At 44.1% G+C, this 19669-nt stretch overlaps 1 protein-coding gene across 6 annotated transcripts in view; it reads right to left on the reverse strand.

Moving 5' to 3' along the window:
- STXBP5 (syntaxin binding protein 5) overlaps positions 1-19669 on the reverse strand; it is a 557868-nt gene that overhangs the window by 516682 nt on the left and 21517 nt on the right. For all 6 annotated transcript variants that reach the window (XM_068231993.1, XM_068231992.1, XM_068231991.1 and 3 more), the window contains exon 2: positions 12480-12577. In XM_068231993.1, the coding sequence (XP_068088094.1) occupies positions 12480-12577 (98 nt within the window). The remainder of the gene's footprint in view (positions 1-12479; positions 12578-19669) is intronic.

Genomic DNA, 19669 nt, shown 5'->3' on the forward strand with positions numbered 1-19669 from the left:
CTCGGGTTCCCTTTAAAAGTGCAACGCAAAGACAGAGGGCCCAAGTTTTGGTGACCCTTTTCCCTGAAAATTCACATAATTGTGCAGGTTTTCTCAAGAAAATACACGTAATGTGAGCAGATTTTAACAAAAAACACGTCCAATGACCCCAATATGCACAATCGTTATCAGATATGGCCCCAATATGCACAATCGTTATCAGATATGGCCCCAATATGCACAATCGTTATCAGATATGGCCCCAATATGCACAATCGTTATCAGATATAGCCCCAATATGCACAATCGGTAGCAGATATGACCCCAATATGCACAATCGTTAGCAGATATGACCCCAATATGCACAATCGTTATCAGATATGGCCCCAATATGCACAATCGTTATCAGATATGGCCCCAATATGCACAATCGGTAGCAGATATGGTCCCAATATGCACAATCGGTAGCAGATATGGTCCCAATATGCACAATCGGTAGCAGATATGGTCCCAATATGCACAATCGGTGGCAGATATGGTCCCAATATGCACAATCGGTGGCAGATATGGTCCCAATATGCACAATCGGTGGCAGATATGGTCCCAATATGCACAATCGGTGGCAGATATGGTCCCAATATGCACAATCGGTGGCAGATATGGTCCCAATATGCACAATCGGTGGCAGATATGGTCCCAATATGCACAATCGGTGGCAGATATGGTCCCAATATGCACAATCGGTGGCAGATATGGTCCCAATATGCACAATCGGTGGCAGATATGGTCCCAATATGCACAATCGGTGGCAGATATGGTCCCAATATGCACAATCGGTGGCAGATATGGTCCCAATATGCACAATCGGTAGCAGATATGGCCCCAATATGCACAATCGGTAGCAGATATGACCCCAATATGCACAATCGGTAGCAGATATGACCCCAATATGCACAATCGGTAGCAGATATGACCCCAATATGCACAATCGGTAGCAGATATGACCCCAATATGCACAATCGGTAGCAGATATGACCCCAATATGCACAATCGGTAGCAGATATGACCCCAATATGCACAATCGGTAGCAGATATGACCCCAATATGCACAATCGGTAGCAGATATGACCCCAATATGCACAATCGGTAGCAGAAATGACCCCAATATGCACAATCGGTAGCAGAAATGACCCCAATATGCACAATCGGTAGCAGAAATGACCCCAATATGCACAATCGGTAGCAGAAATGACCCCAACATGCACAATCGGTAGCAGATATCGCCCCAATATGCACAATCCGTAGCAGATATGACCCCAATATGCACAATCCGTAGCAGATATGACCCCAATATGCACAATCCGTGGCAGATATGACCCCAATATGCACAATCCGTGGCAGATATGACCCCAATATGCACAATCCGTGGCAGATATGACCCCAATATGCACAATCCGTGGCAGATATGACCCCAATATGCACAATCCGTAGCAGATATGACCCCAATATGCACAATCCGCATCACCTGAAAAAGAAAAGAAAAACCCATTTACTCACCTACAGCCAGAAGACCTTCTTTCCCGACCTCCCGTCCCGAGTCCCGACCTCATTGTGGCGCGCAGCGCCCGCGCGCCCACGATCCTCTTCCTTCCCGACGTCACGACGAGACTTCCTGCCTGCATGCAGAGAGCAGGGCTACGGGAAAATGGCCGCCCGAAGTCTGCAGAACAGGGCTCCGGGCGGCCATCTTACCGTAGCCCTGCCTGCTGCTCCGTGCTGCCGGTGTGTGAACTGACTTGGCGTCTTTTAGACGCCTGAAGTCAGTTCACTCCAGGGGGTGCTTTGGGGGTGCTTGGACAATTCTAGGGGGTGCTCGAGCACCCCCAAGCACCCCCCTGGCGCCGCCACTGCACATACATATACACACATACATATACACACACACATACATACATACATACAGGATCTTCTAAAAAAAATTAGCATATTGTGATAAAGTTCATTATTTTCTGTAATGTACTGATAAACATTAGACTTTCATATATTTTAGATTCAAATACACACAACTGAAGTAGTTCAAGCCTTTTATTGTTTTAATATTGATGATTTTGGCATACAGCTCATGAAAACCCACATTTCCTATCTCAAAAAATTAGCATATTTCATCCGACCAATAAAAGAAAAGTGTTTTTAAAACAAAAAAAGTCAACCTTCAAATAATTATGTTCAGTTATGCACTCAATGCTTGGTCGGGAATCCTTTTGCAGAAATGACTGCTTCAGTGCGGCGTGGCATGGAGGCAATCAGCCTGTGGCACTGCTCAGGTGTTATGGAGGCCCAGGATGCTTCGATAGCGGCCTTAAGCTCATCCAGAGTGTTGGGTCTTGCGTCTCTCAACTTTCTCTTCACAATATCCCATAGATTCTCTATGGGGTTTAGGTCAGGAGAGTTGGCAGGCCAATTGAGCACAGTAATACCATGGTCAGTAAACCATTTACCAGTGGTTTTGGCACTGTGAGCAGGTGCCAGGTCGTGCTGAAAAATGAAATCTTCATCTCCATAAAGCTTTTCAGCAGATGGAAGCATGAACCCACTTTTGAACCAGAAACAGCGGCAGAAGCCCCTGACCTGGGCTACAGAGAAGCAGCACTGGACTGTTGCTCAGTGGTCCAAAGTACTTTTTTCGGATGAAAGCAACTTTTACATGTCATTCAGAAATTAAGGTGCCAGAGTCTGGAGGAAGACTAGGGAGAGGGAAATGCCAAAATGCCTGAAGTCCAGTGTCAAGTACCCACAGTCAGTGATGGTCTGGGGTGCCATGTCAACTGCTGGTGTTGGTCCACTGTGTTTTATCAAGGGCAGGGTCAATGCAGCTAGCTATCAGGAGATTTTGGAGCACTTCATGCTTCCATCTGCTGAAAAGCTTTATGGAGATGAAGATTTCATTTTTCAGCACGACCTGGCACCTGCTCACAGTGCCAAAACCACTGGTAAATGGTTTACTGACCATGGTATTACTGTGCTCAATTGGCCTGCCAACTCTCCTGACCTAAACCCCATAGAGAATCTATGGGATATTGTGAAGAGAAAGTTGAGAGACGCAAGACCCAACACTCTGGATGAGCTTAAGGCCGCTATCGAAGCATCTTGGGCCTCCATAACACCTGAGCAGTGCCACAGGCTGATTGCCTCCATGCCACGCCGCACTGAAGCAGTCATTTCTGCAAAAGGATTCCCGACCAAGCATTGAGTGCATAACTGAACATAATTATTTGAAGGTTGACTTTTTTTGTTTTAAAAACACTTTTCTTTTATTGGTCGGATGAAATATGCTAATTTTTTGAGATAGGAAATGTGGGTTTTCATGAGCTGTATGCCAAAATCATCAATATTAAAACAATAAAAGGCTTGAACTACTTCAGTTGTGTGTATTTGAATCTAAAATATATGAAAGTCTAATATTTATCAGTACATTACAGAAAATAATGAACTTTATCACAATATGCTAATTTTTTGAGAAGATCCTGTACATACATACACACACACACACACACACACACACACATACATATATACACACACACATATACATAAATACATTTTTTTATTTTTTTTTTATTAATTTTTTTTTCAATTTGGGTTAACCAACTATTATATTTACCAGTGAGGTTGTAGCAACACATTTTGCACTGATGCAAAGTGAACTAGGGGCCTAGGACCTCTCTTTATTATGGATAATGCCTACCCTGCATGCAAAAGCATCACATAACACACAACAAAGTAAGCATGAGCAACCCTTTCAGTTGATAAATGCATTGTGATAGCTTCAATTGATGCAATGATAGAAAAAGAAAGAAGCAACAACCATTTCTCATTAAGGTTCAGAGGTAACAACCCAGGGGTGTTTTGTGCTAGAAGCTTCTCCCTCTGTTGCTTATATTACTATCCCAACATTAGTCCTTGACAAGATGTATTTAAGACATCTTATGACACCTTCCATTTCTCCACATTATCTAGCTGCTGCAGATTAGCAGTTGAAAATGGGATAAATACAAACACTGCAAATCAGCAGCTTGTAAACAATGTTTGACTGTTTATACATAAATTATTAGACAGCCACCCGATGTGGCTAGAGGATTGGTCCCTCCTCAAATCAGAAGCTGATCAGAGAAGGATTAAATCCTTCCACATACTACCAATAGATTTTAGCATGAAAGCTATTGAATGTCAGCATTGCAACGATATGGACCCTCAATTTATCGCCGCTGCCACCCCATCCCTGTTTAGTGGTACGATTGATGAACATTATCAATTTAAGCTTAAAATTGATCAAAAGAGCACGTTGGGGTTTTGATCTCTGGCAGATTTGACCACAGTGATTTAATCTGCTAGGAATCGGGGAAAATAAATACGTGTATGAGGACCTGTATGAGCACTGTACACTGGAATAGCAGAAAATCACACCCTTTGTTGCTGACTCACAGGACATAAGAGCTGCGAGAGGGTCCTGCTCCTCTTCATTAGTATTCACTCTTCTCCTGGCTGGCTCAGTCTGCTCTTCATGTGCTGATGCCATGTTGGGAGGAAAGCTACCGGATTATCTCACTTCCTACACCTGTGTCATTGATGTGGGATCAGTGGCAAATAGGTGTGGGAGAGTCCTGGGGAGATTCAGGCTTCAGCCATAAAACAGCTTGAATTGTCTCTGGGATGGCAAGAGGACCAGAGGTGGCTTCTGTAGTGCTCCAACATGTTTCAGTAGCAGCATGAAGATGGAGGTGGGGGTCCATTGACTGGCTGTCTTAAGGGAGAGGCCACAGTGCAGGCTTGCTGCAGTACCCAACTGCTCAGCATAGCGGAACTGGTCCCTAGAAGCCAAAGTAACACTGCTGCCATGACAGAATTAGGCAAGAGCGCACGCACGCACGCACACACGTCAAAGGGTCTTCACTGCACTCTTGGCCGAAGAGCTTACGCTTCATCTGCTCCCTGCAGGAATGCCCAGGCACCCCCTAGGGAGAGAGCTGCACTGCAATTTGGGGGAGACCTGGGGGTCTGTCAGCTGGCTCTGGGGACCTGGGCAATTGCCCAGTTTGCCCCTGAGGAAGTGCCGATCCTGTATTTCCCTCTCCCGACTAGGACACATTCACCATATTTCAAAATCAAATTCATCATTACATCAGTCACAAGCATTAGAACTGACCATTAAAAAAACGTTTCTCTGCTTTGACCTGGGCTTTCAAAGGTCACATCAAAGGGGCCCTTCCAAAGTACAAGTAACACTTGCTCAAGCACCCTGCTGACAAACTGGTAAATCACCTCTAGCAGAAGTCATAAAACCAGGTCTGGTAGAGGAAAGCGGTCTACAGCATTTACACCCCTACAAAGCCTCAAAGGAATTGAACAGATGCTTATCATGCAGTTGGCTTCTACAAGAGGAAAGTGACCTCACAGTCAACCCCAAATGCATATCTCCTCATAATTTCATAGTTTTTAAGCTTTTTAGGATGATCAGAGAATGCTAGCAGCACCGTTTTTTCTGAGGTTAGGAAAATCATCTTAATGCCCATCCTGACCAAGTTTCACACAAAGCACACACACAGCACAAATCAAGTTCACATTCATGCTTTGAAGTATCACATTCATGTTTGATATCTGGGGATTTGTAACATTGTACTGAATATAAATATGCAATCTATTTCTCAATATGAACTGTGGGCACTGAGAGACAGGCACAACAGATATTCTGCCATAATCTCCCTCCATGAAGGAAGAACTGCACTCTGTTACAATTACACAAGGCTGGACTTGTGCATGTCATAGCCACTCCAATCTACAGAGGGGGTTAAAACACAGCAACCCACTCAGGTCCTGGTCCATTGTTTATCATCTGTTGTGGAAGTTCCATGATTGACAGGCCAGTAGGACACTGGCCGACGGCCACCACGCCATTTTGGATGATTCCTCACAAAGACTATCGCTTTATTGGACTCAAGCAACCACGGTATTTGAACTCTTCAGACATTCTCCTAATTCATCATTCCTTATAGATAAAGTGCATCTTTGATGAATTGGCATACAACTATCTGGCAGGTAAATCTAACAGAAAATTGTATGGTGTGTACCTAGCATAATTTATTTTTATTCAACCAATCTACTCAAGCTGCTGAATGCATTAGGAGCTAATGTATATTTTGTGTATAGTTTTATAATAAAACTAATGATTGGATCTTTCCAGTTTTGCCTTATCGGATTATTCTGATCTATGCTAAGAACTCCATGTCCTCAGACAAAGACACGAATTGTCTTATTTTTTTCAAATTGTTGATTTGGCTAATACGGTTACAATTAACAGTTTTCTTCCCTTGAGTAATAATTAGCTTCAAGATCTCTCTAGCTCATGATCCTAGAGAGTGGTAGCAGCATTACCTCGATTTCCAAGGTGAAATTGATTATTTTATTTTACTGATTGTACATACAATCGAGATTGTATCATGTATGGGCACACCAATCAATTTTAATTGTTTTCTGTGCTCACAGTGAATTTGCCTCCAGAAGTCTCTAGTGGATGAGATCTGTATGACAACTGTGGCATAATAATACGGGATTGGTGGGTGATAGGTCACCCCGCCCAGCTGAGAAATAATTCTGGGGAGAACGCTGATTAACCACTTGAGGACCCACCCTTTACCCCCCTTAAGGACCAGCGCTGTTTTAGCTGATCTGTGCTGGGTGGGCTGTGCAGCCCCCAGCACAGATCAGGGTGCAGGCAGAGCGACCAGATCGCCCCCCTTTTTTTCCCACTAGGAGGATGATGTGCTCGGGGGGTCTGATCGCTTCTGCCTGCCTGGGTGTTGCGGGGGGGGGGGGGGGGGGGGGCACCTCAAAGCCCCCCTCCGCGGCAAAATTCCCCCCCTCCCTCTCCTCCCTCCCTTCCCCGGAGATCCGAGGCTGCACAGGAACGGATCTGTCCTGTGCAGCCTCTAACAGGCTCCTGCCTGTCATGTGACAGCGATCCCCGGCCGCTGATTGGCCGGGGATCGCTGATCTGGTACAACGCTGCTACTGTTAGCAGCGTTGTACGAATGTAAACAAAGCGGATTATTTACGTTTGTGTTTACATTTAGCCTGCGAGCCGCAATCGGCGGCCCGCAGGCTATTCACGGAGCCCCCCGCCGTGAATTGACAGGAAGGAGCCGCTCGCGCGAGCGGCTGCTTCCTGATTAATTAGCCTGCGGCCGGCGACGCAGAACTGCGTCGCTGGTCCTGCAGCTGCCACTTTGCCGACGCGCGGTATGAGTGCGCGGTCGGCAAGTGGTTAAAGGTATGCCCTGAAAAATCTAGTGCCTTGCTTAGCGATTAATGAAATGCTAACTTGGATGCAAATGGTTTGCAGCATTGGAATTCGGTCATTCAAACGCAGCTGCTGCAGAGTTTCACTGAGTATGCTAGTTGGAAAACAATTAGCTGTCATTGGAAGCTCACAAAGAAATTTGTGAAATTTGTATTTCACAGAACCTGCACATTTTGTTTTGATGACGAAAGCAGACAAAGCTGTAGCACTGGCGGTACCACTGCATTAACCACTTCACCACTCCAGGGCAGTATATCTACGCTCCAACTGACTTCAGTTTCCCGGCGGGAGTAGATAATAGTAATGTGACACTTTCAGCGCGCGCTCGCACACATGTGCGCGCGATGCCGTTTTGTTGCCGAAGGATTGGAATATGGGAACTGGGTTCCCATTAGCCAATCCAAGCCTCCGATCACCTGAATCACTACTGCAAACATCAATGGCAGTAGTGATTCTCTGTATATGTCTCCCCCTTTGCCGCCATTACAAAAATCTGCCGCCAGGCGTGCGCACGCCCCAGGGGCGGACTGGCCAGGGGGGGGGGGGGGGGGACAATCTCCCCCTAGGCCGCCTTTCATTCAGTGATTTAGGGCCGGTCCAGTGTCTGGTGTATTCAGGTTTTTTGTTATGAGGCAATGTGAAACACTTGGCTAGCTGATAAAAGTGCAATTAGAGTGCAGGCAAGCTGGTAAATATCCACAGCATGATGCAGAGTTTGCCTGGAGGGTCCGTGGGCAAACATCTGTCTTGTTTCTCCCCATTGTTCTAATGACTGCATGTGTGGACAAGGCTTTAAACAAGTTGAAACGTTTTTGACAGTCCCTAGACTCCAGGAGGGCTGCTTTCTGACTTGTGTAAGAGACTGGCAGGGACAGGAGTCATATTATAGGCAAGTAGCCTCTGTGTGATGTAAGACAGCAATACAGCTCTGCTGGATCTCAGGCTATTCTCAGTCTCTCCCCACTCCTCCTCTCTGAGCTAGTGCACGCCAAAATCACAATAGCAATCGCTTGCAATTTGCAAGTGCGATTTTGTGAAGTGATTTTCAGAGCGATTTTTGAATGAATCGCTCCAAAAAATGCTACATGCAGTGTGTTTGCGATTTTTAAAAAATCACAATGCTGCTGTGAGAACACCGTCATAGGGTAACATTAGCCAAGCGCTTTTCAAATCACTGTCGATTTGAAAATCGCTCAGAAGCACTCGGTGTGCACCAGCCTCCTTCATTCACCTTTGTTTCCCCCTTCCCCTAGTGCTGGCTGGCTGTGTCTTCTTGTCATACAGGAAAGCTAAATAAAAGTGCAATCCTGGTGAGGCAAATTATAATTATTATTATTTAGTATTTATATAGCGCCACCATCTTCCACAGCGCTGTACAGAACATATTGTCTTGTCACTTAACTATCTTCTTCTCTTTCAGCTTTTCTCTCCTCACCGTTTCTCCCCTTCTCTGCATAAGGTCTCAGACACGCTATAAGAGTTTTTCTGAGCGATTTTACTGCGATCATGATTTTAATGCATTTAATGATTTTAAAAAGCTCTCAGAAAGTTCTGATGGCTAAAAAGTGCTCATAAAAGCGCTTATAGTGTGTCTGAGCTCCTAGTATTTGTATGCTGCGGGTAAGTTGGGCGCCAGGAGCGCCGAATGACTGCTCTTCCTGCTGCCACTAAACTCCCTGGCGGTGTTAAATACTATTCCCCCTCCGAGTCGTTGCAACTCTGAGGGAGGTGTAATTTGGGGTACGGCTATCACCGGAGCCCCGAATTTCCCTTACGCGCCCCGTGCAGCATATTATTGCTGCTATGGGGCTACTAGTTTGGGTAACCGGTGCTGAGCACCGTGCACCAAAACCACCTGCTTGCCTTCTCTCTCCTCTCTCCAATCTTGTTATTAGAAACCATAATCTAAAGCTGGCCATACATGCATCAATTACGGACAGATTCTTTCACTATGATCGACTCATAATGGCTTTTTCACCTGTCAGTACGGAGTATGGATGTGGCCTATAGGGTTTCATACTATAGTGAAGTGGGTCGTGGGCAGGCAGTGATTCACTGCCACTGACCACCAATAAAAAGCAGGTAAGCAAGGCATGGATTTGGGGGGGGGGGGGGGGGTGAAAACAGTGATGGAAGGAGGGATACCGAAACTTTGGAAATTAGCATTAACGAGGCAGGGATCATGGTGCCAGCAGGAAGGTCAGCATATTTGAAGGATTAGTAGAGATGGTGGCGAAGGGGAGGACATAAGTGTGTGTGTGTGTGTGTGTGTGTGTGGGGGGGGGGGGGGGGGGGGGATGAGCTTTGGGGAACACCCTCTGACCACTGGCATGGCTGCTGAACACCCTCTGACCACTGGCATGGCTGCCGAACACCCTCTGACCACTGGCATGGCTGCCGAACACCCTCTGACCTCTGCATTGCTTACGATGACCTTCTAGCTTCCATGTTTCTACAGCTTCTACAGTGGTGAGTACCAATATGTGTGTTTATGTTATGAGACCTTGCGTTACTCACATGTAGTATGAAAGCTTGCCTATACAATCTGTTCATAGTATTCAGAATCTGTTAGCTCTCATACTATATGGATTTGATAAAATTGGCCATCATTGGCCAATCAAAATTCAATGTGTGTACCAGGTTTTATTCTGTCTCCTAAAAAATAAACTGTATAAACCCTTGGTGTACTTTGCTAAATCCTGGTACACACTTTCAATTATGATTTGTCAATCACTGACCAATTTTACCACCTGTATGTAGTATACCTACATAATCTGCTTATAATAGTATCTGTTGACTCGCATACTACATGGAGGTGTTAAAATTGGTCAGTGTTCCGCAATCATAATTGAAAGAATGTACTAGGCTTAAAAAAAAAAATAAAAAAAAAAAATTGAATGACAGGTGAGAAAAATGGCCTTGAAAAATCAGTTGGTGCTACTCGTTAACTGTCTGCTGTGTGCCCAGAAAGCTATCTGACTATGTCTATAGGGTATCAATTTAACCGTGACAAGTGAGAGAATAGAATTTGGAGTGCTTGAGAGGTGCAACCTGTGTCATGTGAATTTTTGGGGGGGCTAAAGTGAAAAAAAACTGTAAAAAATACAATTTTCAAAGTTATCGTGCAGTTTCAGCAAAAGCACATTTGTCCAAATGTTACAAAATATGTGTATCTGAGAAGGCCTGGGTCTCTAGTTTTCAGAATGGAGACATTTGTGACCTGTATTGAATGTTCTGAGACTCCAGGGGCTTTGCTAAGAATGATGACTGTATTAATTTTGGTGCAAAAAAATGGCCTTGAAAAATCAGTTGGTGCTACCTGTGGTTAACTGTCTGCTGTGCGCCCAGAAAGCTATCTGACTATGTATATAGGGTAGAATTTGGGAGAATATAATTTGGGATGTTTGAGAACTGAAGTATATGTCACATTGTTTGTTTTTTTTGTGGCAAACTGAATAAGCAATAAAAGTGCCATTTTCATCTAAAATAAAACACTTGTAAAAAAAAAAAAGCGACAGTCGAAAAGAGAATACCTAAATTGTTACCTTATGGATTCAGCTCCTTTAACATGTATGTCATGGGGGTGTATTATTGTTATATTTGCAAATAAGAGCTTGTAATTACTGACAGAGTAGAATGAGCAAACCACAAACACAAAATGAAAAAAAATGCACTTTTATTTCCATGTAAAATATTGTCGCCATACATTGTACTAACGACATAATTTAAATGTTGCGATAACCATGAGAAATTGACAAATGAAATGTGTGGGTTTTATCTATAATAGTACTGTTTATTTTAAAACTATAGGGGATGAAATTGAAGAAAGTGTATTTTTTCATTTTTTTGCTCTTGTTTTCTCTTTAAAATGAATAGAAAATAAAGTAATTACTGAAAACAAATAACCACCCCAAAAAGCCTAATCAGTGGCAAAAAAAAACAAGATATAGATCATTTAGTTGTGATGAGTAGTGATAAAGTTATCAGCAAATGAATGGAAGGAGCGCTGACAGGTGAAAATTGCTCGGATGCTGAAGGGGAAAAAACCCTCAGTTGTGAAGTGGTTAAATGGCAACCACTTTCCTGTTTTTTTTTAATACATCAGGTCATAGGTATAAGTGGCAGCAAACAGATCAGAAGCCAAAGAGTAAAGATGTGTTCCTGCAAACAGTGCCAGTAACAGCAGGAATGTTTCACAGGTCCTAACTAACGCTTTTCCTGGATTTATCAATACGATTTACCATTTGGATACAAATACTTGGAACCCTCACCTGGTATAAAAGTTTGACAAAGAATTGATACAAGGGTAGTGATTTAGACTGTGTAGTGGCATGCATACACTGGCATATTTTTAAATATATATTGCAATAACATTTTCTGTCTGTACTGTATACTTTTAGCATCACTGTATCACAGAGAACACTTTTCATTGAAAAATATTTGCCTTTATTACGAGAAGTAAAAGGTTCTTAGGCCTGGTTCACATAAGACTAAAAATCTGTTCTATTAGAGGACCATGACAGAACAGACCCTGACGGAGGTGAATGGATCCTATGTTAATCAATAGGATCTGTCCACATTACTCTGTTCAAGTGGATCCATTTGGACAGTTCCGAACGGACCGCAAGTTTGGGTCTGCAGCGATTTTTCCGTATTGAAAACGGCCATCGCATTGACTGCATGCTAACAGAATAGAGGGTCACAGAGGGAAAACTAATGCCTTTTAAAAACTGATCCGTTCCATGGATCAGCTTTTATAAGGGATCAGTTTTTTATTCATGCAAGTTTTGGTGTAAAAAAAAAAAAACCCTTAATACTGTGGGAATAGGACTGTGCCTGACTTCAGCTAATATAAAGCACAATATACATTTTATTAACTATACTATAGCACTAACAACATCCACAACCCCCTTTAAGTGTATATAGCACTTTTCTATATAGTGTGTATACACAGGTATATGGCAGCAGGACCAGCACACTCCATTATAAATATAGAAAGCTGTACAATTATGAAAGAAATGAGACATCCGTAAATTTTCAAGCCCAAAAAACACAATTTATTTTCAAAAATGCCCAGACACATAGCATGTACCTTAGTTGTAGGAGCCAATAGCGTTGCATTGCTTTGCAAATAGTAAAAGGATACAGCCTAAGAGCTCCATGATTTGTGCCGATTGCAAGAATCTTCTGAACTGGATCAAATGCCATTGCAGAAGGCTCATAGGGGAACCCATGGCGAACCGTCTAAAAGGTATATAAAAAAAAAAAATATAACAAAATCTTAAAAACTAATACATATATCTATGCATACACTTATTTATAAGTAAAACACTAGAGGCAGTGCAGAAGTTGAAGTGATATCTCAGTACAAAATCAACTATTCCTTTTTATGCAATGATGTCAAACCATGACAAAGAAATACAACCCCATCGTGCCTAAAAACATCTCTAAACTGTGACACACTAGTAATCTGCCCCATTTTAAAACTAACAATGACCTTGATCACCACTAACAATGACATTGATCACCACTTTCCAACCCCAGCTAAAAGGTGCCCATACACTAATAACTGACCACCTGATTAAACCATCAGATAGATCCTGCTCTCATAGAAATCTGATCAGAGATATAGGATGGATGGATAGATAGATAGATAGATAGATAGATAGATAGATAGATAGATAGATAGATAGATAGATAGATAGATATCTGCCACACACTATTTCAGAATGAAATCTACTGAACATCTGAAGCGATGAGCTCAGGAGTAGTGAGCTATTTGAATCCGTGATTAAAAGGAGGCTTGATTGTCTCAGGTGTGCAGCTGGGAGAGAGGGGGTTTCTTACCCATAAGTCTGCAGACCTCAATGCGTTCCAAACTTCTTTCACGCATCTTATTGGATGCGCTGCAAGACTTACTACACGCACTTCCTCCTTCAAGCTGGAGGGAGGAAGTGCGCAGTAGTGACTCTTGCAACGCATCCAATAGGGCGCGTAAAAAAGTTGGGAACGCATAGAGGACCGAAGATTTATGGGTATAATACACTTTGTAATGTATACAAAGTGTATTATACAGGCTGCCTCCTGCCCTGGTGGTCCCAGTGATCGAGGGACCACCAGGGCAGGTTGCAGCCCCCCTAGTCAGCACCCAAGCACACTGATTCTGCCCCCTCTGCCCCCTGATCACCCACAGCACCCATCAGACCCCCCCTGACCCCCCCCCCCTTCAGACCCGTTTGCACCCAATCACCCCCCTAATCACCCATCAATCACTCCCTGTCACCATCTGTCAACGCTATTTTTTAGATCAGGTCCTAAACTCCCCCCTGGGGGCTCCTGATCACCCTCCCCCCACACCATCAGATCCTCCCCAGACCCCCCCCCCCCCAATGTGTACTGTACACATCTAACCTCCCTTGTAATCACCCACTGATCACCCCGTCACTGCCACCCATCAGATCAGACCCTAACCTGCCCCTTGTGGGCACCTGATCATCCGCCCACACCCTCAGATTGCCCACAGACCCACCCTCAGATCACCTCCGAAAGTGCATTGTTTACATCTGATCTCCGCTCTAATCACCCATCAATAACCCCTTCACCACCTGTCACTGCTACCCATCAGATCAGACCCTAATCTGCCCCTTGCGGGCACCCAATCACCCGCCCACACCCTCAGATAGCCCCCAGACCCACTCTGATCACCTCCCCAGTGCATTATTTACATATGTTCTCCCCTCTAATCACCCATCAATCACCCCCTGTCACTGCTACCCATCATACCCATCAGATCAGACCCTCATCTGCTCCTTGCGGGCACCCAATGACCCGCCCACACCCTCAGATACCACCGATCACCTCCCCAGTGCATTGCTTGCATTTATTCCCCCCTCTATTCACACCCTGAGACACCGATCAATCACCTCCTGTCACCCCCTAGCACTACTATCCATCAGATCAGGCCCTACTCTGCCCCCTGCAGGCTTCTGATTACCCGGCCAAACACTCACCCGCCCCACCGCAGTGTCAGAATTTTTTTTTCTGATCACTGCTGGTACGGCTTAATTGTAGCTAAGACCAACCGATATGCCTCACAATACACAACCGCCAATCCAAGAAGCTACTATGCCCAGCTTTTTCGGTGGAAGCCACTCCAAGTTTCAGAACGTAACATTTTTTTGGGGCCTTCTCCTTAACATGGGTCTAGTCAAAAATAATGTATTGCGGTCTTATTGGTCTACGCACCCAATACATCACATGCCCATGTTCTCTGCTGCCATGTCCAGGTCACGATTTGAGAACATCCTGCGCTTCAGTGCCAATACAACCTGTCATCTAAGAGGCCACCCTGCTTATGACCGGTTCCAAAAAACACGGCCCCTCATAGACCACCTGTCATCAAAATTTGCAGATGCTTATACCCCTGAACAGTCATTTTGAGGCATTTGGATTCTAGACTACTCTCACAGTTTTGGGCCCCTAAAATGCCAGGGCCGTATAGGAACCCCACAACTGACCCCATTTTAGAAAGAAGACACCCCAAGGTATTCCGTTAGGTGTATGATGAGTTCATAGAAGATTTTTTTTTTTTTTTTTGTCAAAAGTTAGCGGAAATAGTTTTTTTTTTTTTTTTTTTCACAAAGTGTCATTTTCCACTAACTTGTGACAAAAAATGTTTTATGAACTCGCCATACACCTAACGGAATACCTTGGGGTGTCTTCTTTCTAAAGTGGGGTCAATTGTGGGGTTCCTATATTGCCCTGGCATTTTAGGGGCCCTAAACCGTGAGGAGTAGTCTAGAAACCAAATGCCTCAAAATGACCTGTGAATAGGACGTTGGGCGCCTTAGCGCACCTAGGCTGCAAAAAAGTGCCACACATGTGGTATTGCCGTACTCAGGAGAAGTCGTATAATGTGTTTTGGGGTGTATTTTTACACATACCCATGCTGGGTGGGAGAAATATCTCTGTAAATGGACAATTGTGTGTAAAAAAAAAAAATCAAAACATTGTCATTTACAGAGATATTTCTCCCACCCAGCATGGGTATGTGTAAAAATACACCCCAAAACACATTATACTACTTCTCCTGAGTACGGCAATACCACATGTCTGGCACTTTTTTGCAGCCTAACTGCGCTAAGGGGCCCAAAGTCCAATGAGCACCTTTAGGCTTTACAGGGGTGCTTAGAATTTAGCACCCCCCCAAAATGCCAGGACAGTAAACACACCCCACAAATGACCCCATTTTGGAAAGTAGACACTTCAAGGTATTCAGAGAGGGGCATGGTGAGTCCATGGCAGATTTCATTTTTGTTTGTCACAAGTTAGCAGAAATGGAAACTTTTTTATTTTTTATTTTTTTTTGTCACAAAGTCTCATTTTCCGCTAACTTGTGACAAAAAATAAAATCTTCTATGAACTCACCATGCCTCTTAGTGAATACTTTGGGATGTCTTCTTTCCAAAATGGGGTCATTTGTGGGGTATTTATACTATCCTGGAATTCTAGCACCTCATGAAACCTGACAGGTGCTCAGAAAAGTCAGAGATGCTTCAAAATGGGAAAATTCACTTTTGGCACCATAGTTTGTAAACGCTATAACTTTTACCCAAACCAATAAATATACACTTATTGGTTTTTTTTTTAATCAAAGACATGTAGCACAATAAATTAGGACAAAAATGTATATAGAAATTTTACTTTATTTGAAAAATGTCAGCACAGAAAGTAAAAAATTTTTTTTGTGCAAAATTCATGTCTTTTTTGATGATTATAATAATAACTAAAAATAACAGCAGCAATCAAATAGCACCAAAAAGAAAGCTGTATTAGGGAGAAGAAAAGGAGGTAAAATTCATGTAGGTGGTAGGTTGCATGACCGAGCAATAAACCGTTAAAGAGAATCTGTAACGTCAAAACGTCCCCTGGGGGGTACTCACCTCGGGTGGGGGAAGCTTCAGGATCCTAATGAGGCTTCCCACGCCGTCCTCCGTCCCTCAGGGGTCTCGTTGCAGCTCTCCGTACAGCGGTGAGGTCAATATTTACCTTCCCGGCTCCTGCGCAGGCGCTCTGACGGCTGTCGGCTCCGAAGTAGGCGGAAATACCCGATCGCCGTTGGGTCTGCTCTACTGCGCAGGCGCAAGTGTCCGCCGCCTGCGCAGTAGAGCGGACCCGACTGAGATCGGGTATTTCCATCTACTTCGGAGCCGAAAGCAGCCACAGCGCCCCCGCTGGAGCCAGCAAAGGTAAATATTGAATTGACAGTCGGGTCTGTCGCCGGCTGTTCGGAGGGCTGCAGCAAGACCCCCGTGGGACAGAGGACAGCGTGGGAAGCCTCATTAGGATCCCGAGGCTTCCCCCACCCGAGGCGAGTACCCCCCAGGGGATTTTTTTTGATGTTAGTGTCTCTTTAAAGCTGCAGTGGTCAGAATGGAAAAAAGTGTCTGGTCCTTAAGGGGTTTTATGACTGCTGTCCTTAAGTGGTTAATTTGAGAGTATTTACTTTCAAATCAGGTGAATGGTGTAGGAATTACAACAGTTTGCATATGTGCCTCTCACTTGTTAAGGGACCAAAAGTAATGGGACAAAATAAAAAAAAACTTTTTAAAGAGGAACTGTAACGTCAAAACGTCCCCTGGGGGGTACACACCTCGGGTGGGGGAAGCCTCCGGATCCTAATGAGGCTTCCTACGCCGTCCTCCGTCCCTCAGGGGTCTCGCTGCAGCCCTCCGTGCAAAATGACGTCATTATTTACCCTCCCGGCTCCTGCGCAGGCGCTCTGACGGCTCCGAAGTAGGCGGAAATACCCGATCGCCGTCGGGTCTGCTCTACTGCGCAGGCGCAGTAGAGCGGACCCGACGGAGATCGGGTATTTCCGTCTATTTCCGAGCCGAAAGCAGCCACAGCACCCCGCTGGAGCCAGCAAAGGTAAATATTGAATCTACAGTCGGGTCTGTCGCCGGCTGTTCGGTGGGCTGCAGCAAGACCCCCGTGGGACAGAGGACGGCGTGGGAAGCCTCATTAGGATCCGGAGGCTTCCCCCACCCGAGGTGAGTACCCCCCAGTGGAGGTTTTTGATGTTACAGAGTCTCTTTAAAGCAGATCCGAGATGAAAAACTGTAACAAGTAACTTGTCTGTATGTATTATCTAAAGTTTAGATAGTTTACAAAGCATATCTAGCTGCAAACGGCTTCTAAAGTTTATGATTATTTATTCCTGTGATACAATGAGGGCAGCCATGCTCTGTTTGTCACAGGCTGAGGGCTGTAGATGCTATCAGCTTGCCTGTGTGTAAATTCAGTCCCCTCTCCTCTTCCCCTCTGCCTCTGAAATCAATGGCTAGTAACCTCCTCCTGCCCAGACTGAGCTCCCATAAGACCTTGCTACAGTGCCAAGTAACAAAAGGATCGGTGGGCGAGGCTTGTTTAGTTTATAGGGAATTAGAGTATTAAAACAAAAAAAAGTATTTGGCTTGAGGAATGCCCTATAAAATATGTGAAAGGAACACAATTATGCAATTAGTAAAAGTTTATCCCGGATCCACTTTAATACTTGGTTGCAAATACTTTGCAGTCAATCACCGGACACTGGGTTTCATCCCTGGTGATGTTCTGCTAGGTCTCTACTGCAACTGTCTTCAGAAGTGTTTTGGGCAATATCTGCTCATATTGAGCCAAACACTTCAGAACGCTTTGGATGGCGCTTCACAGTGCAGATGGAGAATGACCCAAAGCATACTGCAAAAGCAACCAGAGAGTTACAAGAGTTTTTGAAGGGAAAGAAGTGGAATGGTATTGCAATGGCCAAGTCAATCGACTAACCTGAATCCGACTGAGCATGCATTTCACTTGCTAAAGACAAAACTTATGGGAAAAAGTGCCAAGAACAAGCAGGAACTGAAGACAGTTGCAGGAGAGACCTGGCAGAGCATCACTGGGGATGAAAACCAGTGTCTGGTGATGTCTATGCGTTCCAGACTTCAGGCTGTAATTGACTGCAAAGGATTTGCAACTGAGTATTAAAAAGTGAAAGTTTTGATTTCTATTCTTTACTATTACTTTTGGTCCCTTAACAAGTGGAAGGCACATATGCAAACTGTTGTAACTCCTACACTGTTCACCTGATTTGGATGTAAATACCCTCAAATTAAAGCTGAAAGTCTGCATTTAAAGCAAATCGTGTTTCATTTCAAATACATTGTGGTTGTGCACAGAGCCAAAAATGTTAGAATTGTGTCAATGTTCCAATATCTATGGACCTGACTGTATCAGGCAGAAAAGTAGACAGAGAAAGTGTATAAAATGTGTTCTGTTTTACCCATATTAAGTTTTAAGAAGCAAAAGGTCATGAAAGAGGATATGGCAGAGGATCAATCAGGAACAGGTATAAGGAGGCAGTTAAGGTCTGGGGCTAAGAGGTACAGTTGTGTATCATCTGCTTATAGGTTGTATTGAAAACAAAATGAGTTTATTAAGTTGCCAATACTGTGCAAGTAGATAGAGAAGAAAAGGGGTCCAAAGAAAAACGCCCTGAGGTGCCCCCCTCCCCCAGACTAAGGACGTGGAGAAGAGATCTGATCTGAGTAAGAGAGACTGTGGAAGATCTTTCAGAGAGACGAGAAGATATCCAGGAGAGAGCAAGGCCCTTTATACCTACACTTGACAGTATCTGTAGGAGTAAGGTGTGGTCAACCATATCAAACTGAAGACAGATCAAGAAGGAGGAGTATGGAATAATGACCTTTGGCTTTAGCTGCAAAAAGGCTACTTTAGTAAGAGCCGTTTCTGTAAAGTGTGAAGTGATTGGAGCAAAAGCCAGACTGGAGTGAAAAGCTAAACTGAAATGGATTAAGCATTCTACTAATTTGGATGCAAAGTGGAGAAGTGACACAGGGCAGTAGTTGGAAAATGTGGTGAGATCTAGAGATGGCTTTTTAAGTAGTGGTGTCACAAAAGAGTTTTTGACTGAGGACAGGAAGAAGCCAGTGGCGAGGGATACGTTAAATAGCAATGTTAGTACAGGGATAAAGGATGAGGACAGCTGTGGAAAGATGAAAGGGAACAGGATCCAAATAACGTGGTTAAATAGGATTTGGTGGTTAAAGGCACCGTACATGCACATGATGTATATCTCATCTCACCACAGGTACATGTAAAATTAAAAAAATAAATACAAATGTGTCCCTCACCTTCTGCAGTCACAATAATTCAGCAATTCTAGCACGGCCGCCTGCAGTAAAGTTTCAGGATATTGTAACCAAACCCAAGTTAATGTCCAACCCATAAAAAAAAAAGTGTTTGAAGAAAATACTTAGTAAATATGGAACTAGTTTT

The sequence above is a fragment of the Hyperolius riggenbachi genome, chromosome 4 (genome assembly GCF_040937935.1).
Source record: "Hyperolius riggenbachi isolate aHypRig1 chromosome 4, aHypRig1.pri, whole genome shotgun sequence".
Classification (NCBI taxonomy): Eukaryota; Metazoa; Chordata; class Amphibia; order Anura; family Hyperoliidae; genus Hyperolius; species Hyperolius riggenbachi.